We start from the raw sequence: 26822 nt of genomic DNA on the forward strand, positions 1-26822 counted from the left end.
ATCCTTTTTGATTGTCTGTGTTGCACAAAACAACCAGAAAGACACAAAACAACTAGAAAGACACAAAACAGCTACAAAGTGACATGTTCTAACTGTCAGAGTGCCTTATTGTAAGGCTGCTATATAAATAAAACTATTGTTTTGAAAAATATCTTTTTCTTTTGCTTCATAAATCTATTATTTTTTATTATAGTGTAAACAGTTGAAGCCATCAGATCTGCAGCTCTAAATGTTTTTTTGCAACATTTGCGACAAACATTCACCTAAAACTCACTTTACAGTTCGATAAAAGTTAAATAAAAACACAGTGTAAGAGTTTTTGTGAAGTTTTTCTTGACATGAACAGGTTTTGGCTGCAGCTCTTCACAGATTTTTCCTGTTTAAGAGTGTGAAGAACCATTTGGTACTTTAAGAATTTAAAAAAACATTTGTGAATTTTGAACCTTTTTGTAACATGTTGCTAACAGTACGTTCTTATTAAAAGTTAAGACAAATCTAAAAAGTCATCCTGAAACGGTCGGACAATTCCTGCATTAAAACTGATGACAGGAGCACAGATTAAAGCTAAAAAAGAAGATTGTAGCAGATTTCAGCGGTACTCACCAGGCCCATGGATTAAAGCGTTCACTGTGTCTTTCCTCAGCTGCTTCTGAAACCTCGTCCACACCTCCTGCCCACAGCAGCTCCAGCTGTTTTACATACCAGCTGTACTCGTGAGTAAAAGTCAGCAGTCTGTCACCGTCTCAGTCCACTGACCTCGTCCCCTCACTCCTACATCAAAAGCTCTCATTTGTTTTTCGGCTTTATCTTCATCTTGGCTTCACTTTGGGGGCGATTTTGTGGCTTGAGGTGATTACTGGAGACATTTCTGTGGCTTTAACTTAAACATCTCATCGTGGACGGCCATGAGTCGTCGTTGCTCCACCTTTGGGCGTCAGAAGCAGGTGTTTCCTAAAGGCAGCGGCTAAAAGAGGAAGCAGCTTCAACACCCGTCAGTTTACATTAATGTAGTCATATTTAATGATTATTTTAACAAGCAGACTCCTGGATCACACTAAACAATACGTCTGCAGCATTTTCAGTGAAATAACTACAAATATCAGGCTGAGTAACATCAATTATCAAACTTTACGCTGATGATACCGTTATATATTTCAGTTAAATATTTTTGGAGGATTCATCTAATGGTTTTCAAGCCTAATCATGACTTCTACTGGTTTTACGTGTTACCACTGGCCTTAGGTTTGGAGCTTGATCGCTGATTTTCACCCGTGAAGACGCCTTCATGTTTTTTTCTATAAGATTTTCCTCTCAGTGTTCCAATAATACAAAAGTATCAGTCGTCTAATGCTGCTGTTAAGACAAATATTGAATTTAACATGAATAATGAATAAAAACCAAACATGCTAACAGGCTAAATGTATTTCTACTGCTGTATTCCACAGACACGTTAGCTCATAATTTAGAATTTCTTGCCTTTGTTTCAGTCTCACAGATGCTTCTACTGGTTTAAAAACAGCTGGTTTGTGTGTCGATGCTGCTGCCATGTTTTTACAAGACTCCATGGTTCTAAATGCTGGAGTGCAGGATCTTTACCTATAAGCAAACATCTGCTACAGTCAGGACTAGGGCTGGCCCGAATAGTGGTTTCTGGTCTCCGAATATTCGGGCCCTATTAAAGACGAATATCCGGATATTCGTTCCGCCCTGTAACGTCCGACCAGGAGGTGGGGGAGGGGCGGCAGCGGAGACGGCCCGAATATTCGGATCCGTTCCTCTGGTCTCCCGGGTCCACATTTTGCCCTCGTTTTATAATTTGGTATTCGGATACCAAATTAATATCCGGATGGCGCCGTAGCGAACAAATGAACGAATATTCGGATATTCGGGTCCAGCCCTAGTCAGGACCAACAAGTTCACAGATAAATAAACCCTTCATCCACGGAATTATCTTGAAATGAACACGAACCAATCAATGCGATGGGAGAGATTTTTTTTAAACCTGACCCACTAATAGATCTTGGTTCTGGCTGCTTGTACACAGATAAAGCAAATAAGATAAAGATTTAGTGTTTTTTGGGCTTTGTCACTGACCTCTGGCCTAAGCTAAGCTAAGCTAAAGCTAAGCTAAGCTAACAGTCCTGACTGCAGCTCTGCTTTATCTGGAGCTAAAAAGTTTGCTTTAAAAAAGCTGAATGCATTTCTGTCGTTAAATATCGCTGCAACATAACATAAATATCAGCTTCTTCTTCACCAGTTATCATTAATAAAGACAAAGAGCAGCCGGGTCTCCTAAAAGCTCACGTTCTGTTAGTTTTGTTTGTTTCATGAAATTCCTGCTGCAACACATTTGCTCTGTTTTGATAAGTTCATATTTTTTAAACTTATTTTTCATTTCAAATGAGGCAGAGCTGCTCTCTCAGCAGATTTAAAAAAACTAAGGAGCCTGAAAAAGTTGAATTTTAACACACACATCAATTCAAAGCTAAGAAACTCCTTTTTCTGTCAAACTCCACACATTCCAAACTGCTAATTTCTTTCTGAGTGAAGACAAATGAAATAAAAAGCAGGTTTTCAGTGTTTGATGGAAACTTTAATGAGTTATTAAAATGAGAGTTCTTTTAATCAATAAACTCTTCCCTGATTGTTTCCATGTCTGAGGCTGATTTTCATGAAATTTGTGCTAAAAACAAGTAAAGCGAGCAGAGATATCCTCTGAAACGTTGAGAGGAGTAAAGAGTGTCTCAGTCTGAGCACAGATCTGTAATTTGCCAACACATTTTAGGATCTAGATAAAAAAAAAGAAGAAGAAAAAGTGTGAAGCCATGACTGAAAAAAGGCACGAGGTTCCTCCTGAATACAGCTCTGGTTGGATGAATGAAAAACCAGCGGGGCTCCTGTGCATGTCCACTTTAAAACTTCTCATTCTTTAAATCTAAAAGCATTCTGACCACATTCTGATTCTGTGTAAACTGGAATTCTGATTGAATGATTGTAGAAAAATTCAACAATGAAGTCACAAAGTTATGAGCAAAAAGAGTGATAACTGTCAGCAGGGAAAAACAGAACGGCATGAGGAAAAAAGGTGTAATTCTGACATAAAAATGTGGTAATTTAAAAAGACAGAAAATGTAGAAGATAACGATCAGTTTCATGAGAACAGTTAAACTTTCAAAGTGAAATATTTGATGATTTTATGAGAAAATGGTCATTTTATAAGAAAACTGAGGTCATAATTTATGAGAAAAATGTCCGAACATTATGAGAATAAGATGTAATAAACAAAGAAAAACGTTAGAATTTTATAAGAATAAAATCCTCATTTAACACTAAAAACAGCACAGTCAAATTCTTACTGAGGTGATCATTACTGAAACCTAAACATGCAGTGTTTAGGAGATTTGCAGCTCTAAAATACTTTTTATTACAATGTAAAGTCATTATTTATTACCTAAGGCTGTGTTTTTATTTTCTCATAACATTATCACTTTGTCTTTCTAATGCCGACGTTCATTGCAGCTTTTTTTTAAATCAGCGTCTATTTTCTGACTTTTATGTAGATTCTGATGCAGTCAAACAATCGCAGCATTTCCAACCCCTCAACCCCAAAATGAACTCTCTTTCAATCCATTTTTCTATTTGAAAGCCTAATAATCAGGTTTTATGTCATGTTTCTATTAATTTTGTTGCTGTGAGGTTAATTATTCAGTTTTCTTTCTTTCTGCTTACCGACAGTCAGTGACTGAGACTAAAGCTGCACAGGAACCCCGCTGGAACAAACCGTCCACATCCCTCACCTACAAATAGAGATCCTCTGTAGAGAAAAAGAAACATCAGACCGGCTTCATGATCACATCACTGCATTTCCCAAAGAACGGAGTGAGACGCTGATCTCACCCCTTCAACATATTAATGCCCGTTTATAAAGTCAGTGCAGCGTTACAGTCGTTAGTCTGTCCAAGGCACCTGAGTTTAACTCCACGCTGAGCTGGAGGTTCACCAGTGTATACACAACACACACACACGTTTGTTTATCTATACCGGTGGGGACTTACCATTGACTCCCATTCATATCTAACCCTAACCTTAACCAGACCAAAACAATGTCTAACCCTAAAGAAACTTTTTTGCACTTTTACATTTTTCAGTAACAACAACATGGCCAAGAAAACACTGTTTCCACCCCGTAAGATGAGTCCCCACCAATATAGCACAGAGTCAGGTCAAAGTCCCCACCGGTATAGCAGAAACAAGTACACAGACACACACACATTATACACAACACACACGTTATACACAACACACACACACGTTTGTTTATCTATACCGGTGGGGACTTACCATTGACTCCCATTCATATCGAACCCCTAACCTTAACCAAACCTTAACCCTAACCAAAACAATGCCTAACCCTAAAGAAACTTTTTTGCACTTTTACATTTTTAGTAACAACAACATGGCCAAGAAAACACTGTTTCCACCCGTGGGGACCTCATTTTAGGTCCCCACCGTGAGACGAGTCCCCACCAATAAAGCACAGAGTCAGGTCAAAGTCCCCACCGGTATAGCAGAAACAAGTACACAAACACACACACATTATACACAACACAAATACCACTCACACAACACAGCAGCTAGTGTAATATTTTAATATTTTACATGATCTGAATAAGTGTTCAGTAATTCTGCTGTCCAAACTGTCATCTGTAAATGTTCTACCTGCTTCATAGAGCTGACTTTCTCCTGTCTTTAGTGCAGGAAACCTGATGCATCCTGAGTTTGTTTATTATCAACTAATCTGATGACTATTTTCACAATCAGCAGATGAATCCTTTCATCTAAAGAGAGAGAAAAATTTCTCTGTTTTGCATCATCTTGTTTTGTCCGACCAGTAATCTAAAAATAAAAGTCTCAGTTAAGAACATTTTAAACTAACAAGCTGCTCATTCTCACACGAGAGGAGCTGGAAGAAGCTAACGTTTTGGCATCGAGGTGGAAAAAAATGACCGTTAATTGTTAATTATCAGGATAGTTGTTTGGTTTGAGGACTGATTGCTGCAGCTGTGTTTCTATCACACACTCTCACACACTCTCACTCACTCTCACTCACTCTCACTCACTCTCACTCACTCCCACACACTCCCACACACTCCCACACACTCCCACACACTTCCACACACTTCCACACACTTCCACACACTTCCACACACTTCCACACACTCTCACACACTCTCACTCACTCCCACACACTCCCACACACTCCCACACACTCCCACACACTCCCACACACTCCCACACACTCCCACACACTTCCACACACTTCCACACACTTCCACACACTCTCACACACTCTCACACACTCCCTCAGTGTGTCTACTTGTGCTCCTGTCCCTGACTCTGGTCCTCCTGGCCGTCTCGTCCCCAGCTCAGCCCGTTGATGGGGGTGTGTTTGTCCCAGCTGTCCGTGTTGTGTCCGTGCTTCCTCTGGTGGCGTTTGTAGTTGTCCCAGTGGCCCGTCGTGTAGCTGCACTCGTTGCAGGCGTACGGCTTCTCTCCGGTGTGCCGCAGCATGTGCCTCTTCAGGTTCATGCTCTGGTTGCAGGAGTAGCCGCAGACGCCGCAGTGGAACGGCTTGGCGCCCGAGTGGATGCGCTCGTGGCGGCGCAGGTTGGCCAGGTTCCCGCAGGCGTAGCTGCAGGACGGACACTGGTAAGGCTTCTCGCCCGTGTGCACGCGCAGGTGGCGCTTGAGGTTGTCCAGGTGTGACGAGGTGTAGGTGCAGTGGGGGCAGCGGTGGGGCTTCTCCTCAGAGTGGGTGTGGGAGTGTCGGGCCAGGTGGTTGGGGTAGTGGGACAGGAAGGGGCAGCGAGGGCAGCGGTACAGCTTGGAGCCCCGCTGTCCCCGCCGGGGGCCCCGAGGACCGTCCAGGCTGCAGGGAGGCCCCGAGACGTCTTTGGACAGCAGGTCCAACGAGCAGCGACGACACATCTGATGGAAGAACACAGAGATAGAAAAATATAAAGATAGAATAATATAGATGTAGAATAATATAGAGGCAGAATAATAACACAGATAGAATAACACAGAAATAGAAAAATATAAAGATAGAATAATACAAAGATAGAATAACACATAAATAGATCAAGTCTTTGACACTAACGTGTCTATGTCCCCCGCCGAAGACATGGATTTGAAAGTCACAGTCAACAAACGCTCGGTGTGACCTTGAAAATTATGCGAAGGTCACCCAAATTGACTGGTGTCGGGGGATCATCCTAATACATGTTGACATTAAGTTTGACGAAGATCCGACAATTCCTTCATGAGATATCGCGCAGACAAGGATGCGGGACGTACGGACGGACGGAGGCGAATGCTTGGTCCCCCTCTTCGCGCGGCAGGGGACAATAACACAAAGGACACAGTTAAAGATCCTGTCATGTTTCTGAATCACATTTCAGTTGATGGACAGAAACCAAGTTCATTTCGTACAACACTGAACTGACAGGAACAACAAATAAAACAAGAAAAGCCCTCAGAGCTCAGTCCTCCTCCAAGGCTGCTCATTCCCCCACATGTCAGAAATGCAGCATTTATTTATTAGTTATTGATGATCAGAAATAGCAGCACCATTTAACCCTTTAAGCTTCAGTGTACCGCCGGCGGTACACCTACTAATTTGCATAGGAATTTCAAGAATGTCCGACGGGTGCAAACGCGATTATACAAACACTATACACCGATGGAAAGCTTAGATTCTCATGAATCCGCCGGTATAAACCACTTTCAGATGCGATTACCACAGCGGGTGAGAAAAACACATTTGTCCGACAAAAACAAATATTCATCCATCCGTTCTCTATACACGGCTTCAAAGCACACAGCGCGACTCACATTTCCGGGTTTATTATTACACACAAAAAAAAAGATTCCACAAAAAACGGCCATAATCCAACCTTTTACATCAGATGACACAAGCCAGTAAACTATTTTGTCCAAAACATGTCCTGAAGTCGTATAAAATCCCCGAATCGGTCGTTTTCAAGGAAATGCACCTCCCGATGCGCGTCCAATATTCCCCGTATTTTTCGTAATTTTTTTATTTAAAAATAGAATATTAGCGATTTTTGTACTGAAAACGGCTGGAATTGACTGAAGCTTAAAGGGTTAATATAGATGTACCCACAAACAGCATGACCTTGGTCTGAGCACAGGCGTGTGTTCTGCATGTGTACTTTATGTACGGATACCGGATCACGTGACCTAAATATGTAGCAGGAACTGATGGACTCAGAAACACCCCCACAGTTTAACCAGTTGTTCCTTGGATCATTTCTGATGGATAAGTCCTGATAAATCCTCAGAGGAGGATTTGTAGTAGGATCACAATCAGCTGATGTAGTGTTCTCTGGTTGTCATGGTTACAGTGACGCCGTGCTGCTATCTGGCAACGATACAGAAACCTTTAACTAATCCATGGATCCAGACTATAAGCTGCATCACTGCCAGAATCTAATCACTTGGTCCTTGAGTCTTTTCTTACCTTCCCTGGAAATTTCATCCAAATCCATTAGTCTGTTTTTGAGTGATGTTGATAACAGACGTACGGACAGAGATCATCACATAACTCTGCTGTTCCTTGGCTGAGTAGTAAAATATCTGTGGGGGTCATTCATCTTTCTTCCAACTATCTGAATGCCTTTTTTTTCCTGACCCATTCCTGATAAAATAAAAACATTTTAAAAAGCACCATCTTATCTTCTGATGTCCCTCTGAAGGATAAAAGATGAAACGTTCTAAAAGTTAAACGGCCAAAAACATTTTAATAATGTCTAGTGTTGGAGTTAAAGCTATTCAAAAGTCTGACACACAGATTTACACTTTTCACAGACAATCAGTCCTAAAAAACACCAACTGTCCTACAACACTGAGCTGAAGAGAAAAGCTCTAAGGTGACAAAAAAAACTGATTTATCACAGCAGTAAGCTTCATGAGCATCTTAGTAGAACCTCTTGTCCTAAGATTTCCCCTCTCAGGTGAAACTGAACCCGCTGTGGTCGGAACAGACTCGTGGACAAACCTGAAGTCAAAACTCAGGAAAAACTTAAACAGAAATCTACTCTGCATGTTTAGTTGAAAAAAAGATAACATTCTCTAAAAACGATGAAAGAATGGAGATCAGTGATGCCTGGACTTATAAATCTGTACGAATATTCTACGTTGATGGGATATAAAAAACAACAACAGGTAAAAAAATGATTTTTTTTAAATCTGATTTTAAAATAATTTTTACCACAAATTAGAGAAAATGATCACATTCTGTATTTCAGTGGCAGCGTTTGCAGAAAAACTAACTTACATATTTATCTAACTGTAAACAGAAAAAAGAGTTTCCTAAAAATGACGACTTTCCACGAAAAGACGAGGTGGGAAGTCTGACTGATGACGACTATGGGATAGAGATGAGGAAGCTGCTCTGTTTGCTGTTGCTATGGAAACAAACCGAACAGCCTCATTTTTCCAACATGAAGTTCAGACGTTTCTCACCTGCCCTCCGTCGCCCTCTGCCTCCCCCTCGGCCTTCTCCCCCTCCAGGTCGGCCTCCTCCAGGGTGAGGCCACACACCCGGCAGCACAGGGGGAACAGGAGCACCGGGAGGGGGCCGGAGGGACAGCCGAGGCCCCCCAACGTCTGGAGGTAACCGGAGTCCTGGGACAGACGCAGGGTCAGGTCTGACACCACTGCAAGACAAAGACAAGCATTTAAAAAGCGCTTCTTCATAAGTTTTACACGATATTCTGATTGAAACACAGTTTGTTCATGTTAAATAAAAACCAGCTGCATTAAAACCCTCCATGTTCTCGTGTCCTCTGCTTGTCTGTCCTCCTTCCTGCTCTTATTTTTCTCTTTCCCTCAGTTATTCGGGATAATCACCAGCTGAGGAGCAGAGATGTTCCTCTAAATGTTTCTCCTTAACAGTTCAGCTCAGCAGAAGCTAATTTTAGATCGAGGAGCGCTCAACCAGGGACAATTTCTCTTCCTCATTTTAAAACTCTTTCAGTTTCAACTTGCTTCTGCTTTTCTGCTTCCAAAATGAACATTCAGTCCTGACAGACTTTAAAAAACCCCTGAGGGTTTATCTCAGGCTGCAGAGTGTATTTGCATGATGCTCATCCTCATTGTTCACTGCGACATGAAACCCTGCAGCTCCATGGAAGCAGAACAACAGGACCAGAAGGAGAAGAACTCACAGGTGCTTTCTGTTCAGTCTGACACAGTAACAATGTGATTTATCCTCTTTTAAAATGTGAAAAATTATCTGATTATTTATTTTATGAGTGTACAAGCGTCCATCCATGTTACCCCCACCGCTATGTTGTGGAACAGGGGTGTCCAACATGAGGCCCGTGGGCCAAAACTGGTCCTCCAGAGGGTCCAATCCGGCCCTCAAAGTGGAAAAATTACAGAGAAGACATTAACTGCAGATTATAAATTAGTAAAACTATAAATTCTAAATCATTTCTAGACCATGACAAGTTGTTTGGATCATAAAGGAAAAGGCTAGATTGGTTTACATGTTGGACACCCCTGATCTACACCCCCTGTCAAAAGTTTTAGGACACTGTCTCATTCAAATAAAGTAGAACCTGTCCTACCACTTTTATTTCATCACATGGATGTGATCAGGACAGGACTCTGATCATACATGTAAAGTTTCAGGCAGATTGGAGCATGTTCAGGGCATTTAGACAGCATTTGAAATTTCATGGTGAAGGATCAAAATTCCAGAGGCCGCCACGGACACGCCCTTTGACTTTGGAAAAAGATTTTAATAACTTTGGATCATTAAGGCCTCCTGTATGTACTGGTAGAATTTGAGGTGAATTGGAGTTTCCCCCTAGGAGGAGTTCGCTTTAGAAAAAAATGAAAAATGGGCAAAATCTGAGATTCAACGCAAAATAGCTCACTTCCTGTTGGGTTTGGAATGTGGCTGTCACTGACTTTTTTGTTCAGCCTGATGTGCTGCATATGTGTACCACATCTGGTAGATACACCCCCTGTCAAAAGTTCTAGGACAGGTTCTACTTTATTTGAATGAGAAAGTGTCCTAAAACTTTTGACAGCGGTTGCAGGTGCAGGACTTTATACTGCAGTGAAAACTGAGCCTACCGTGAGCAAAGAAACACCCAGAAGCTGGCAGACAGACAGTAAAGAGTTAAAAAGAGTCTGAGGTCATATGTTCAGGTGTGAATCTGACCATCTGTCCCTCACAGAGATTCACTTTATTATGATGTAAAAACAGAGAATCTTCCATTCATCATATCTGTTATTAAGCATTAACCTGGATCACGTAAAACTACCTGCAGAGATCCAGACATGAATCTAGTTCTGTCCTCTCAGGTTCAATCATCAGTAAACGCTTTACCTTCTTCAGGTCCAGCCTTGGCTTTTTTCCTCCTCCCTCGTCGTTTCTCCTTCTCCCTCCTCTGCGGTCTCTCCTGCGTGTGCATGCGCTGGTGCCTCCGCAGGTTTCCCAGGGAGCTGCAGGCGTAGCTGCACTGCGGGCAGCGGTAGGGTTTCTCCCCGGTGTGGGTTCGGCCGTGGCGCTGCAGGTTGACCAGCTGGGCCGAGGCGTAGGGGCAGACGGGGCAGCGGAACGGCTTGTGGCCGTCGTGGATCCTCATGTGGCGTTTGAGGTGGTTGGAGTAGCGCGAGGTGAAGGCGCACAGCGAGCACGAGAACAGCTTGGCGGGGAGGTCGCTGCCCTGACCCACGCTCCTCCTCTTCCTGTCGGAGCCGGATCTGTCGGACAGGTTGGATCCCTCCATCTGAGAGGAGTCCATGGAGGCGGAGTGCTGGAAGCTCTCCTCACAGGTGAGACAGTAGAGCTCTGCTGCCAGGTCCAGACCCACACCTGGAGCAAAATGTATTTATTCTAACGTGAGGACAGCAAATATCAGCAGAAACTCAGAGTGTCTAAAGAAACTCAGTGTTCAGAATGACTGGAACTCATGATCATCACACCAAGGACATCACATAGACAGACGTCTGTCCATCTGTCTGCATTCCTCGAAAACAGATTTGAATGAAACTTTCAAGGAAGGTCAGAAATGGCACAAGCACCAAGTGATCAGATTCTGGCAGTGATGCGGCTTATAGTCTGGATCCACGGATTTGTTCAAGATTTCTTTGTCGTTTTTGTTGTTTTGCTTCTTGTTTTTGTTGGTTTGCGTCTTGTTTTTGGTGGTTTCTGTCTCGTTTTTGCTGTAATGCGTCTCATTTTTGTAGTTTTGTGTCTCATTTTTGTCCTTTCTCTCATTTTTTTGCACTTTTGTGTCTTGTTTTTGTTGTTTTGTGTCTTGTTTTTGTTGGTTTCTGGCTCGCTTTTGCTGTTATGTGTCTCATTTTTGTCGTTTTGTCTTGTTTTTGTAGTTTTGTGTCCCATTTTGTGTCTCGTTTTTGTCGTTTTGTGTCTCGTTTTTGTCATTTCTCTCATTTTTTGCACTTTTGTGTCTTGTTTTTGCTGTTATGCGTCTCATTTTTGTCGTTTTGTCTTGTTTTTGTAGTTTTGTGTCTTGTTTTTGTTGGTTTGTGTCTCGTTTTTGCTGTTATGCGTCTCATTTTTGTCATTTTGTGTCTTGTTTTTGTTGGTTTCTGTCTTGTTTTTGTTGGTTTGTGTCTCGTTTTTGCTGTTATGCGTCTCATTTTTGTCGTTTTGTGTCCCATTTTGTGTCTCGTTTTTGCTGTTATGCGTCTCATTTTTGTCGTTTTGTGTCCCATTTTGTGTCTCGTTTTTGCTGTTTTGTGTCGGTTTTCTCTTAAAACAATGAATCAGTCATAAAAACAGTTAACAGTCGACTAATCAACTAATCATTGCAGCTTCAGTGTAGCTCATAAAACTGTATTGATTTTCTAAGAAGAGACAGAATCCGTTCTTCCATCTCAACAACAAACATGTTTTTACCTGTTGAACTGATTTAACCTGTAGAAGCAAAACGACGCTCAAAACAAGCAGAAGAAACGGTCCAGTTCATTCTTTAGTGGACAAAGTCATCGGATTTCTATTTCCTGACTGACTCAGACGAAGATAAAAACTACTTTAAATTGACTTTACCTTCATATTGGAGGCTAGAAACTACATCAGTGTCAAAAGCTGTAGAATAACCTCAAATCTCTCTGAAAGCAAAATAAAAGACAAATCTTTTTCATTTTTAGGGTCTAAATAGAAGCCTGTTGGTCTTTGATGAAGTACGTGAGATAAATAACAAATTAAAAGACTTACCGAGATCCAGACCGGCCCCCAGAGGCGTTTCGCCCAGCAGCTGACCACATCCTTTACAGGACAGAAACGCCGGGAAGGTGGAGTCTGTTGGAGCTGAGGAGTCGTCCTCCACGCTCAGAGAGAAGACCGTCACTCCTGAAGACACAACGAACAGACAGATGGCTTAAAAAGGTCCAAAATAAATCACTCTGTTCCATCTACGACAGCTCAGACTCTTTACTCAGACCTACAGAACAAATAAACCGTAAACTAAAGCTTCATCTGAAGAAAAAACACCCCAGAAATGACAAATAAAGAGAAATAATGATGCTTTAAAAGCAGGCAAAGTCAAAAACATGACTAGAAAAGCGACAGTTGTCTTTCATGTTTTTGAATTTTGACTTTTTAATTCATAATTTTTACTTTTATTTTAAAATTTGTGTTTACTGTTTAAATAGTAGTGTCCATTTCTGACCTTATAATTCCATCAATTTATTATTTGACTTAAATTTATCGTAATCTTGTGATGTTCTATCTCATAGCTTTAGTGTTTGTTTTATTTTTTAACTCTTGCCAGTTTGACTTTTTCACTCATTCTGACTTTTTTAAATCAGTTTTCACTTTTTATCTCCAAGTTTTAATTTTTTTAACTCACTGTTTTGAGTTTTTAATCTCACAATTTGAATTATTTTATCTCACTGTTTTAGATAATTTTTACTTTTTGAATAAGTTTTGATGAAGTCAAAAAGAATCTTGTTTTTAAATCAACTTTAATAAACAGAAACTAAGAGGAAACGTTTCACATCAAACCTTATATTGTGACTGAATTTAGCCCCATCTTTAATTTAACATTAACTGTTTTAAAAAAACGGTCTTTTAGAGACAGAAACAGTTCAACGCTCTCAGATATACCACAGTGCCAGTCTACCGGGACATATTCTTTCATTTTTACGTTCCGTCGTGTCTTTTTTTTGGAGTACTTTTATCTTCTTTACATCAATATGACTCTTATATCTCAAGTTTCAATAATATGTATCCACTTACGTCTGAATTACTCCAATAATTTGCTTAAAATTGCAACAAACCTTTTGTTTTTATTACACGTGTTTCAAACTGCACAGCTGTATCCCTCAGATGAGTAAAAAAGTTGCCCAACATCCTGTGGTCTCCCTTATAAAGATGTGCATGTTTACAAACCCATCACTGCAACCAGAAAGCGCTCTGAGACCTGCAGGATGTGTGAAATGTTCGTCTAACTGCCCACATTTTAGATGCAGACAGAATGATCCGGTTTCACATCTACCGCCAATCAGAAACCGATCAGCAGTCGTAGCTTCGGCCCTTATTTTAGGCTCTACAGCATGGTCCTGTTTTCTGATCTAACGTTAGTGTGCCTCACTGACCGGCCTCTCTGTCCAGCCCCATGATCTCCGAGTCTCCAAACTCCAGCTCACCGCTCAGCAGAAAGTCGCTCTCCAGAACCAGGCAGCTCGGATCGCACACCACCGCCCCGTCCTCAGACTCCACTGAAAGCACAAAACATCTCATGAAACGCGACAAAAACACACCTCCAGGCGTTTAACATGATGGATAAGTCCAGTAAAACCACAGCTAATAACCTGTAAAAAAAAAAAAAAACACAGCTCCTAATGGTTCCGCTGGTTTACTGCAATAAGTACGTTCTGAAAATATTCACAGTTCATGAATTACTTTTTTACTAAACATCATGAACAACCTGAAATTTATGAGGAAGAATACATTAAATTTCATCAACATTCAGCCTCAGTTTATCATTAAAAAACAAAGACAAAAAACAACAAAAACAAAACAAAAATGAGACTAACAACACGAAACAAAACAAAAAGAGACAAAAAATTTGGCAAAACAATTTACAAAGTGACACAAAAATGGACAAACGACACAAAAGACAAAAAATGATAAAAGCGAAAAACAAAATGATAAAAATGACGAACAAAACAATGAATAAAATAAAACACAAAATGACAAAAATAAGACAAAAACAGAAGCGAGACTTAAAGGAAACAAAACAGAAACAAAACAACAAAAGTCAGACAAAAAACAACAAAAACAAGAAGAAACGTTACAAAAATCAGACACACAATGACAAAAACCAGAGAAAAAAAACCCGAGACAAACGACATGAAACAAAATAAGAGACAAAAAAATTCAACAAAAAAACTACAAAGCAACAAAAAAATGGACAAATGACAAAAACTAGACAAAAATTTTCACACAAATCAAGACAAAAAAAGTGAAAAAAGCGAGAAAAAAACACAAAAAGTAGACCCAAAACACAAGCAAGACAAAAAGGAAACACAAAAAAAAAAAAAAAAAAACAAAACGACAAAAGTAAGACAGAAAACAACAAAAACAAGAAGAAATGTTACAAAAATCAGACACAAAATGACAAAAACGAGAGAAAAAAACGAGACAAACGACATGAAACAAAATAAGAGACAAAAAATTCAACAAAAAAAGTTACAAAGCAACAAAAAAAAATGGACAAACAACGAAAACTGGACAAAAAATGACAAAAGCTAGAAACAAAACACAAAAAGTAGACCAAAAACACAAGCAAGACAAAAAGGAAACACAAAAAAAAAAAAAAAAACAAGAAACAAAACGACAAAAGTAAGACAGAAAACAACAAAAACAAAACAAAATACGACAACAATGAAACACAAAACAACAATGAACAATCGAGTATTTTACTTTCTGATCCAAACAACTTGTCATGGTCTAGAAATGATTTTAAATTTATAGTTTTACTAATTTACAATCTGCAGTTAATGTCTTCTCTGTAGTTTTTACACTTTGAGGGCCGGATTGGACCCTCTGGAGGACCACTTTTGGACCACGGGCCTCATGTTGGGCACCGCTGGTCTATATTATCTGAAACACTAATGAAATAAAACGTAAACAGGTCTCAGCCTGACTATAAAGTCTGCTTTACCGTCACAAGTTTTACAACTCCAATCTGTCCACATTCAGAGCAAACAAACGCCTTTAAGCTTCCTTTAACAGGAGGATTTATGCTCTACACGTGTCACAGAAAGCAGCTTCCACTTCAAACTTCTGCTTGGATCAATTGTGTAAATATGTGAGAGGAGCGACAGGCTGAGGAGAGCTTTAAGGAACAAGACAGAAGATGGAGCTCAGAAAAAGGAAAAGAAGACGACCTGGAACGAAGGAGGAGGAGAAATAGGAGGAAGACGGAAAGCAAAGGAAACCAGTGAGGAAGAGATAAGTCCAGGAGGAAGAGCTGGAGGAAGAGGAGGCAGGAAGAGGAAACACAGTCCAACAGGTTTTTATTCACTTAGTGGTCTTTTTGTTTTTTTAATCATCCATTACTGTCTGCAGGCGGTCTGTCTCATTAATGTGTAGATAATTAATGACATTTTACTGAATCAATTAGTCTGTAAACTGTCCAACAAATTATCTGTTGTTTTGTTCTAGAACAAAATTTAATTAGCAAGTTAAAAATGTGTTGCTTGTTTTTGTAAATATTCACTCACTAACTGAACAACACGTCAACAGTGAGGCTGAAATAATAAATGAGGAGGATTATTATTCAGACACTGGTTATCAGGAGCGCCTTTTTATTAATTCAATCGACAGTTCAGAGTTCTGGGACGTTCACAAACAAAAACAAATATTTTAATTGGCAGTAGTTCACAGATGACGTCATTTTCGAGCAATATCTTTGAAAGGAAAACTTTTTATCATTTCATTCCTCAGAAAACATGATTTAATATCGTACCATTTACATCTTTAAGTTATCTGGTGTGCTTTTTAAGAAGTTGTAATGTTTGTATTACGGCCCCAAGCTTCCATAAGTGGGTCAGAAATGAGCCGCATTCACTTCCTGCAGAATCTGATGGAAACCTGTGAGGAATAGATTTACTGTCTGAAGTGTCTCTGATCAGGAAGATTATTTTACACAGAAAGACCAGAACATGGAAGGTTTTTCTACATTTATTACATCATAATAAATGAATGTGTGTTTATTTATACAGCTACACACTGACTGATAGATTCGCTTTTCAAACTTGAAGTCAATACAAACAATAACGCAAAGGTTTATTCTTACCCGAAATGACCAAAAGCAGCGCTCGATTTAGAGGTCGCCAGGTGCGACTAAAAACCGATTTTGGCGACCAAAAATGTCAAAAAAAACACGCTGGTTAGGGGCCAAAATATTTTGATTTGGGTTACTGACCTCCAAATCCAAGTTTCAGGGATGGCAATTTTCCGCGGATCCGCGGATTTCCGCCGATATAATTTCAAATTTGAACACTTCATTGTCGCTGATGTTAACGTCGTTAACATCTCGCGGACTCCGTCGGATCCAGAACCAGCCCAGAATGTGGTGGCGGCATCCGGAGGACAGCACCAACTGAGCCTGAGCACCGCGAACGGAAAGCACCAAGCCACCGGAGCTGTCATTTTTAACTCGGCGGGTCCCCGGTCACAGACTGCTCAGACTCCCCGGCTGGCTAGCTATCCCCCGCTAGCTGCTCGGCTAACACCTGCCGCTCCTCGCCGCTCATCTGCCCGGGACAAACCGCACCTGTTCCGGCTGTCAACGTCCCAGTCGCCCGCTTGGAGCTCCGGACAATGCGCTGCTCATTCGTGGGTGACTTTTCACGGCCGTGGGGGGTTTTAAGGCACACTTTGCCCAGCGGATTCATTTTTTGGCTGCTAAAAGTTGATTTTGGCTCCTAAAAATGTCTAAATTGACGTATGTTGGTGGCCCAAAAAATGTCATTTGGGCGACCGGACCTCTCGGCCTTAAATCGAGCGCTGCAAAAGTATACAAAAACACATCGATTCTTATATTTCTGACCCCTTAATGGAAGAGTTTAGGTCCAATCACTGCAGCATCAGAGGGTTAAGAATGAAAACGATCTGTGTTTAGCTCCACACATGCAGTCTGTTGATGTGTGTTTATTCTGTGTGTGTAGGCTGAGAATAAAATCCATTAAGGACGTGTGAAGGTGGAGAACTCGCAGCACAGCGACTCAGCATCCACACAGACTCTGACATCACTCAGACACCAGCAGATCCTTTCACCACATCACTAAAAACACATCACAATGAGATGTTTGATTTCACTGTCAACAAACTGGACTCATTCAGGAGAACCGCGACTATATTAAATATGATTCTCTTTAGTTAAGTTGACGTAAACAAGCTGCTGTACTGAACAGAGGATTAATGTGTCAGCAGCTCAACATGTTGTCCAGGAGGAGGTTCTGTTCTCAGTCTGGGGTTTTAATCAGCTGTTAGAAGCGTCGCCTTTCATAAATTCTTTTCCAGACAGATTCTCAGCTGAAGTTTTACTGCAAACCCGCTGACCTGTTCATTAGTAATCCACTGAGTGCTGCCCTGCAGGTACAGCAGGTAAACTGTCTGCATCACGTTGCCACGGTAACCAGCACAGCGATGCAGAAAATACATTCATAAGGTTTCATGTTTGATCCTGATTTGCTGCCAGATCTGTTTGACTCCGTTTCCACTGAAGCTTATAGAACACAGGTTAGAAAACCAACAAGCCTGTTCGTATTTTTCAAACCAAAAACAAGAATTTCATCTTGATTTGTCCAAAAACTAAAGTGATTTCCACCCATCCTTCATCAGGGAGCAGTGTCTGACCTAGATGTTTTGCTTATGTGCAATCTGCTGCCCATATTTATTCTATTTTATTGGTTTTTATTTTATTTCATTCCCCTCCCACACCGTATTTTCGATATCTTGCCTGTAATTGTCAGTATAGTCTCGTCTTATATGTACATTTGAGTTTATTATCTATTTTATGGCTAATTTAGCTCGCCATCAATGCACCGTCCAGTGGCAGCTAATATTTTTATCAAGCCTTCATGTATGATGACAATAAATCTGTTCTATGTTGAGTGCCATGTTTAAATATAAGAAGCTTAAACTTTTTAAAGCTCTACTGCAGCAGCTGTAAGTTAGAAACAAGCAGCAGCACTGAAAGAGGAAATAAATATAACCTTACAGCATGAACAGCTTTCTGCAGCATTCCTCCCCTACTGTATGTGCAGAAACAGTTTTTTATCATAAGTTTTTAGATCTCTCATTCCCATTGAGTGTGCAGAAGAACGCTGATGTGTCAAACTTCAGCTAAAGTTAATAACCATCATTATGACACATACAATCTCTGATTCATCATTCATTCTTCTCTGATCTGGATCACTTTTTATCCAGCCAGCAAACCAAACTAAGCCTGTCTGTCTCTACTCACGGAATAGTTCACACTCTGCTAGTGGATGGGAAGAGAGGAACCAAAATCTAACTAAAAATGCAGGAATTACCCCGAGCAGGCCTTTAAAACAACAAAACCAGAGCGTTGAAAAGGAAGTGAGTGAGAGAGAAATCTTTCAGGAAGCTCTGAAAGAAAGAGAGGAAGGACGGGAAGAAGAGGAGGGAGCAGAGGGAGGTCAGGTGGAGACAGGAAGAGAACATTCAGGATGAGATAACACACAAACACATCAAGTATAAGGACAACAGTCTTCCTCTCTCAGATAATGAGGAAGGACCCAGCCTCAGAGTCTGTAAGTCAGACCAGTTAGACTACTTTTATTGTGACTGCTTCCACGACAAGCCTTTAGAAGTAGTTCAAAATGGGTTTACACTGAACTAAAATTCAGCTAAGAGTAGAAAAAATGTCAACTACAGAGCCTCTTCCCTGCTCTGTGATTCGAGCTGTGGACAGGAAAGCAGATGTAAACAGCTGGACTCACATTTCACCGGCTGCGGGTTCGACTGTTTCCTCCGCGGCATCTTCGCCTCTCTGCGTCCCGGATCCTGCTCTAGTTTCGGGGGGACACGTCTCCCTCTCAGCGGGCTCTGGTCCGTCCGTCAGCCAGCCAGGCAGCCAGCTAACTGCATGTCATCATCCTCCTCATCGCCTCCTTCCTCTTCCTCTTCCTCCAACGGACACTACCGGCGGCGGTGTCATCACTCCCAGCCTGAAACGGAGGACGAACACCGGCAGCAGCTCCGCTTAAAAACCGATACTTTCCCCAGAAACAACACGTTACAAACCGCACTCACATTAAACATTAAAACCAGCCTGAAGTCAGCATCGTGGCTCAGTCTTTGTTATTGTTTCGCAGTAAATAGTCGGAGCCATCTTGCTAGCCACTTAGCCGGTCAGCTAACTTAGGCATCAAATATTAAAACAGCGGCTACAACTTTAAACTAAAAATATTATTTTTGCTAGAAAGGCGTCATGTCGCTCACAAACGTACCTGTGATAAAGTCCGCAAAGCTGCTATTTGGGAGAAAACGCCGCAAACTGCTTCAAAAACAGTCTCTTGTTGTTAGCAGATAAACACACCGCGGCTACAGATACGCCGGGTCCGGGCTCCGGTTGACGTCACTGACGGCAGAGGGGGATTGTGGGAGTTGTAGTCCTTAGAATGAGTCTCTAACTTCACATGACATGTACGTCTGAGAAGAGATTTAGGAAATATTCCTTTTGTCATTTTAAAATGATATATTTTCATATTTATCTCACAATCTTAATTCATTCAGCTATTTTAGGTAAATTTATATCATAAATAATATTGTAGAATCTTCTTACTGTAGGGCCTAATGTTGATATTTAAATTAGCTGGGTACATTTATATAATATATAATATTAAGATTACTATTTCAAATGTTCAGCTAGTTATGTAAATAATATTGCAGGTTCTTAAATTCAATATTTAAATTACTCAGGAAAATTTGTAGAAATTATATAAATAATACATTATACAAGTTTGGTCAAATTTGTATTATAACATAATATAATATAATATAATCATTAGTGTAGGATCTTAACCTTAATATGTATGTTAGTCATGTCAATTTTTACAGTAAATAATACTGTAGCTTCTTACCCTTTATGTAAAAATGTATATAATTAATAATATTGGAAGAACCGACAGAGCAAGGATTCATTATGGCACCAATTTAACAGCATAGAACAATACTGCACATGGGGTTTCTGATCATCAATGAGCCTTTCAACACCATTATCTAACAATGTAGCATTAGAACACAGGAGTGATGGTTGCTGGAAATGTTCCTCTGTACCCCTATGGAGATATTCTATTAAACATTTCCAGTTAGAACAGTCATTTACCACATTTACTATGTCTACACTGGATTTATCATTCATTTAATGCTATCTTCATTGAAAAATAAATGATTTTCTTTCCAAAATATAAAATGACCCCAAACGTTTGATAAAAACCTGAAAGCTAAATGAAAATAACAGTCATCAGTTTGTATTCATATAGTCTAAATCTGGAGCCTCTAAAGGACTTTTGTGAGGTTTGAACACATGGAGAGAAATCTGGTTTTAGTAGTTAATGAGAACAAAAGGAGTTCTGTGACGCTTTGAGCTTTTTAATGTCATTAAATTAAATCATAAATATGATACAAGAGTGATTATCACACTGTGAAGTTCACATTCACTAGAAATTAGTTACATTGTGTTTGTGCGGATAAAGTTAAATGTCCTGTGTGGAGTAGGAAGGCCTAAACTCAGAAAACTTCTATTTTCTATTCTCTATCACTCTTATAACAGCGGTGCTTCAATGTCTTCATCATGACTTCATCATGAGTTCATCATGACATCATCACAAGTTCATCATGGCCTCGAACTCGTCGATCCTCTGCCGGGTGTTTCCTCTGCGGATCCTCCTGTAGGACACAGTTTTGTACTTGGACGTCTGACCTTTCTTCTCGTCGTCTGCTGCATCTCCGTTCATCTTTAGAGAGATTCCTCCTCCTTCGTCTTTCTTTCCTTCTCCTTCTGTCTCTGGCCTCTCTGGGTTTTCTTTGCTCGATGACTTCTGGCTTTGACCAGACTCTTGGTTTTCCTCCTCCATCGATGGCGTCACAGTTTTCTCCTCCGACCTGCAACCTGAAGCCTGCAGCTCTGGAAACACAACATCAGAAGAGAAACCGTTTATTATGAGCAGAGGGACACCACCACAAACAGATAAATCAGTAAAAATGTGCAATAAACAGAAGAATAGCATAAAAATCAGTTGTGACTTTATGTTTTTTATTCTTTATAACCCTGGCATGAGGTGGTTTAATTCTCTGTGTGGAACCTCTATGAGTGAGTTTATTTTTAATTCCCACTTGGCAGCTGTGTGTGTCATCTTTGTGGAATTTTAATGAGACTTTAATGAATGAGTTAACTCTCTAGCCTGAACCTCCATTCTGACTAATTGTGTTTGGGCCAATCAGTGCTGCAGTTACGTAACATCTCCTCTACTCTGAACACTGGACAACAGAGACCAGACAAAATCCTCACAGCAGGGCAATAAATCAGAGTTATGGAGTTACAACAGAGACCAGAAAACATCCTCACAGCAGGGCAATAAATCAGAGTTATGGAGTTACAACAGAGACCAGAAAACATCCTCACAGCAGGGCAATAAATCAGAGTTATGGAGTTACAACAGAGCCAAAGCAAAGACCAACGGACAAGCAACAAGTTACTACTGACTTCCAGTTATTTCTTCACATATTTGCAAAACCAGATCATAAATTCTATTAAAATAAATAGCAGTTTGGATATTTCCTCTAACCTAGTGCAGCATGACAACCCCACATTTTTAGTATTTGTACATTAAAAATGTGTATTTAAGACACACAAATGATGTAATCTACACTCATTTAATGCCATTAACTGAGGTTCTGTGGTGTTTATTTTAAGCTTAAAAGGAGAAAAATGCATCTTGAATGCAATATGATTCTGAATATTTCCATTTCTTAATGGAATCAAACATTTTCTGCATTTCTCTCTCACTTGCTCTGAATATAACAGCTTTGATTTCAAATCAAAATGAGTGGCTCTCCTGTTTGCTGCAACAAACTAAAAGTTACTGACTTTAATTCCTCCACTGTTTCACTGTTCGGTCTATAGAATGGGAGAAAATGATGAGAAATCACACTTTTCAAGATCAAAAAAAATGTCATAAAGCAGAAAATATTCACATTCAAGAAGCTTCAATGGCAGAATTTGAACTTTTATCAGAAAGATTAATTATTAAAACATCTGATAATTACAGTGGTTCATTGCAGCTCCTGACTCTGCAGACTTTAAGAACAGCTTTCTCTCTTCTTGTTGTCCTTTTAAAACCATAATAACTGGATTCTGATCTTTTTTTATTATAATTTGCAGTTACCCCCACTGGCCACAGGTGTCGCCAGATTCCCCCCAGACCCAGACGAGCCTTCAGAGCAGCTTCAGGACTCTTACCTGTGAGGACTCTTACCTGTGAGCAGTCTGGAGGATGATCCACCTGCAGACAGTGAAGTGTGAAGCTGATCTTCTGAAGCTCCGTCCTGACAGGTCCAGCCTGGAGAGCAGCTCAGAGGGTCCACCTCGGCCTCTTTGTCGCTGCTCGGCCATGTGGGATAAATGTCCTCGCCGGGGTTTTTGGCATCATCTGCTTGAGTTGAGGCAAATCCAGCGTCCTGTGGAGGCGAAGACCTCTGGGAGTCTGACTGGTCTCCTGGTTCCTCAGATGGCTCCTCTCTCATCTCTGATTCTTGATGTTCTTCACATCTTTCTGTCTTTGCTTCATTCAGCGTCTCCACTTCTTGTTCTTTGATTCCATCTATCTGTTCTTCTGTCTCTCTGTCTTCTTCATTTCTTTCTTCCTCTTTTTCTGTCTCTGTTCTGTCGTTCTCTTCCTTTTCTTCACCAGTCTTAAGCTCCTCATTCTCTTTAAATTCTTCCACCTCTCCTTCTTCTGTCACTTTTTCTTTCTCCTCACGTTCTTTTTCTATTTCTTTATCATGAAACTGAAGTTCCTCATTTCCTTTAATTTCTTCCTCCTCCTCTCCATCTTGTTCCGTTATTTCTTCTTCTTCCTCTTTTTCCTCACATTCCTCTCTTCTTTTAAATTCTTCCACCTCTTCTTCTTCTGTCACTTCTTCTTTCTCCTCACGTTCTTTTTCAACTTCTTCATCATCATGAAACTCAAGTTCCTCATTTCCTTTAAATTCTTCCTCCCTCTCTCCATCTTGTTCCGTTATTTCTTCTTCTTTTCCTCACATTCCTCTCTTCCTTTAACTTCTTTTTCGTCTTCCTCTGTCTCTCCGTCATGTTCATTTCTGTCTTCGTCTTTTTCTTTCTCTATTCTGTCGCTCTCCGTCTTTTCCTCCTGAGCCTTAAGCTCCTCCTTTTCTCTAATTTCTTCCTCCTCACGGTCTTTTCCTTTAACTTTTTTCACCTTTTTTTCTTCCGTCTCTCTGTGTTCTTCATTTCTTTTTTCTTTCTCCTCACATTCTTCTTTTTCTTTCATTTCTTCCACCTTTCCTTCCTCTCTCTCCCAGTCATGATTTCTTTCTTCATCTTCCTCTTTTTCTGTCTCTATTCTCTCATTCTCTTTCTTTTCTTCATCAGTCTTAAGCTCCTCATTTTCTTTCACTTCTTTCTCATTTTCTTTCTCCTCAGGTTCTTCTTTTCTTTCTTCTTCATTCCCATGAGACTCTGGTTCCTCATTTCCTTCAGTTTCTTCTACCTTTTCTTCACCTTTGTCTCTGTCATGTTCATTCCTTTCTTCCTCTTGTTCTTTCTCCTCACATTGATCTTTTTCTTCTTCTGCCTCTTCATGAGACTTAGGTTCTTCATTTCCTTTAATCTCTTCCTCTTTCTCCCCATCCCGTTCCTTTATTTTTCCATCTTCCTCCTTCTCTTTCATTTGTTTTTCTTCTTCTTTACTCTCATGAGGCGTGAGCTCAACGTTTTCTTCTTCCTCTGTCTCCTTACAGTTCTCCTTTTCTGTCTCTTCACATTCTTCTTCCATTGTTCTTTCTCCTCTCTCTCTGTCTTCTTCATCTTTTTCTTTCTCTACTCTGTCCTTCTCTTTCTTTTCTTCATCAGTCTTAAGCGCCTCATTTTCTTTTAGTTCTTCCACCTCTCCTTTCTCATGTTCTTCTTCATCCTCATCAGACTTAAGTTCATCTATTCCTTTAATTTCCTCCTTTTCTTCCTCCTGTCCATCTTTTCCTTTATTTCTTCTTCTTCTTCTTTCTCTGCTCTCTTATCCTCACATTCTTCTTTTTCTTCATCCTGGTGAGACTTCACCTCCTCTTTTTCTTCCATCTCTTCTTTCTTCATTTCCCCGTCTGGTTGCTTTCTGTCTTCATCTTCTTCTATTCCTTCGTTCTTCTCCTCTTCTTCTGCTGTAACTTTATCTTTCTCCTCACACTCTTCTTTTCCATCTTTTTCTTCCTCAGGAGACTTCAGCTCCTCGGTTCCTTCTTTCTCCTCTGTTTCTTTTTCTTGTTTCTTTCCTTCATCCTCCTCCTCCTGTTCTCCTCCTCCTTCTCCTTCATCCCTCTCTTTCTCAGCTCCTCCATCCTCACTTCTCAGCTCTTTTTCTGCTCCGTCGTCTTCCTGATTTACCTCCTTTTCTTCTTCACTTTGTCTTTCTGTCTCTTTCTCCTCGCCTTTGACCATTCTCCTTTCTTCTTCTCCCTGAGTCACTGCTTTGTCTTTTCCTTCCACCCCGTATTCTTCTTTCACCTCTGTTCCTACGTTTTCTTCACCTTCCTCTTTGTCAGGCACAGATATCCTTGTATCTTTCTCTTCTTCTTCCTTGCTAGTTCTTTCTTTTTCTCCTCCTATATTCTCATCTGTTTTTTCTTGTTCTTCTTCTTCTGCCTTTGTTTCTTTCTCTTCTCCTTCTTCTTCATCACCTGCTTCCTGAACTCCTTTTCCTTCCACCTCGTCTTCTTCTTTCACATCTGTTCTTTCTTTCTCTTCTACATTTTCTTGACCTTTTTCTTCTTTTTCTTTGTCATTCTCAGATATCTTTGTTTCTTTCTTATCTTCTCCCTCTCTAGTTCTTTCTTTTTCTCCTTCTATCTTCTCCGCATTTGGTTTTTCTTTTCTTCATCTTCTTCTGCCTTTGTTTTGTTCTCTTCTTCTTCTTCCACCTCTCCATTGTCTTTCTCTTCATCACCTGCTTCCTTTACTCCTTCGCCTTCCTCCTGGTTCAGCATCGGCTCCATGGTGTCCTCAAATGACAGAATATCTCCAAACAGCCCGACAGCCTGAATGACTCGAGTCACGATGGAGTTCTGCTCCAGGTCCAGACTGTCCAGAACGTCTGCAGACGTCCACCAGCTCGCCATCCTGCAGGAGACCCTCGGTTCAGACCCAGAAGAAGCAGACCTGCATCGATCCCAAACGCTCTGAAAGCTTCCACACACGACCAGAGAAGGATTTCACGTCATTTCTCAATCCTGAAGGCCACGTTTCCAGCCTCATGTACGGACGTAAGACTTTAATCTGTCAGGTCTGAATGAGCTCCTTCTCTGGAGCCTCCAGGATTTCACTCAACGTGGAACAGAAACTTGAAAAAGTTTTCACATTATGACAAAAGTCTGTCATTTAAAATACAAGAAAATGTTATTTAAAATACAAAAAACAGAGGAAACTGATCAACTATTCAACATTTTTACTGATATTACAACTGATATGATCTCATTTTAACAGCATATTACTGTAACTAGAATCCCGTTTTATTTGTTTAATGACAAATCTAAATTTCTACGTACAGCTAATCAGTAAAATGCCGAATTGTTGCTCATTTCAATAGAAGGAAGATGTAAACAGAGAAAACACAAGCAAATAACGCCAGAATTTCAGAAAAAAAACTGAATAATTTCCATTAACTTCCAGCACAGACAGGATATGGAATAAATGATGGGTTATTTCACTATTTAGTATTTTTAAAAGTTGTCCATTTCAAACACAGATGCTGTAATAAATAAATACTCACCATGCTGAAGTTGATGAAATTCTGTTCATATCAAATGCAGAAAGATGTCTGGAAGCTCACAAAGGACAAATGTGTGACAAACATTTAAATCCTAATCAGGTAAAAGAGCAGCACTCACATTAAAGCCCTCATCATGTCCATCATATTCTGCATATTTCCTCATAAATACATCCTAATAATCTGCTTTATTTATGGAGCTTATTTCAAAACCCGACACAAGACATGAAAACCAGTAAAACTAAATCCAGCACTGAAAGATAAATGAAATGAACGATCCAGAACAGTGCGATAATAAATAACAAAAGGCAGTACAGACTCCTGGCTGAGCTTTTTCTTTTCCTTTTCTTTGACTCCAACTGTATAAACAGCTTGAAGATCAACATTCCCTCTATGGTTTATCCCTCAGCGACACGTAAAGCTGCACAATAAGCTGCAGAGTGAGTTTTAGCATCACATGAGTCAGCGTTATGTCACAGCGAGTCATCAGAATCACACCTGGAAGCTGCATTTAAAGCTTACTGTCAAAGAAAACACAATAAATAATCAAAAATCTCCAGAAAACACCTGAAATGTGAGTGAAGTGGAATAATCGCTGTGAATAATCCCGCTCAGCGTCCACTGTGTGGCAGCAGAACCTGAGAAATGCAGCTTTTTGTGTTGAGACTGAACGTAAGCAGCTGATTGGACAAATGAGACACATTTAACGCTTGTGT

At 40.3% G+C, this 26822-nt stretch overlaps 3 protein-coding genes and 1 long non-coding RNA gene across 5 annotated transcripts; all 4 read right to left on the reverse strand.

Annotated features, from left to right (window-relative positions):
- Positions 1-603: 603 nt before the first annotated feature.
- On the reverse strand, positions 604-3804 carry LOC127532189 (uncharacterized). The gene is made up of 2 exons (XR_007939580.1): positions 3730-3804; positions 604-964 (listed from the first exon to the last, which is right to left on the reverse strand). It is a non-coding gene; the product is annotated as an uncharacterized LOC127532189 (long non-coding RNA).
- A 39-nt stretch (positions 3805-3843) lies between these two features.
- LOC127532166 (zinc finger protein 513-like) lies at positions 3844-19686 on the reverse strand. Of its 2 annotated transcripts, none has more exons than XM_051943367.1 (7): positions 19558-19686; positions 19048-19275; positions 13717-13788; positions 12284-12418; positions 10427-10915; positions 8548-8741; positions 3844-5988 (listed from the first exon to the last, which is right to left on the reverse strand). In XM_051943367.1, the coding sequence occupies exons 2-7, from the start codon at positions 19085-19087 to the stop codon at positions 5374-5376; spliced, it is 1545 nt and encodes a 514-aa protein (XP_051799327.1). In that variant the 5' UTR covers positions 19088-19275; positions 19558-19686; the 3' UTR covers positions 3844-5373. The 2 variants fall into 2 exon arrangements, with proteins under 2 accessions (XP_051799327.1, XP_051799326.1); XM_051943366.1 differs by having other exon boundaries at positions 13666-13788.
- A 556-nt stretch (positions 19687-20242) lies between these two features.
- Positions 20243-23348, reverse strand: LOC110970308 (ermin-like). The gene is made up of 2 exons (XM_022220573.2): positions 22588-23348; positions 20243-21236 (listed from the first exon to the last, which is right to left on the reverse strand). The coding sequence occupies exons 1-2, from the start codon at positions 22853-22855 to the stop codon at positions 20935-20937; spliced, it is 570 nt and encodes a 189-aa protein (XP_022076265.1). The 5' UTR covers positions 22856-23348; the 3' UTR covers positions 20243-20934.
- A 781-nt stretch (positions 23349-24129) lies between these two features.
- On the reverse strand, positions 24130-25459 carry LOC127531924 (cilia- and flagella-associated protein 251-like). The gene is made up of 2 exons (XM_051942363.1): positions 25301-25459; positions 24130-25202 (listed from the first exon to the last, which is right to left on the reverse strand). The coding sequence occupies exons 1-2, from the start codon at positions 25457-25459 to the stop codon at positions 24285-24287; spliced, it is 1077 nt and encodes a 358-aa protein (XP_051798323.1). The 3' UTR covers positions 24130-24284.
- Between the last annotated feature and the right edge of the window lie 1363 nt (positions 25460-26822).

Source organism: Acanthochromis polyacanthus, chromosome 22 (genome assembly GCF_021347895.1).
Source record: "Acanthochromis polyacanthus isolate Apoly-LR-REF ecotype Palm Island chromosome 22, KAUST_Apoly_ChrSc, whole genome shotgun sequence".
Taxonomy (NCBI): domain Eukaryota; kingdom Metazoa; phylum Chordata; class Actinopteri; family Pomacentridae; genus Acanthochromis; species Acanthochromis polyacanthus.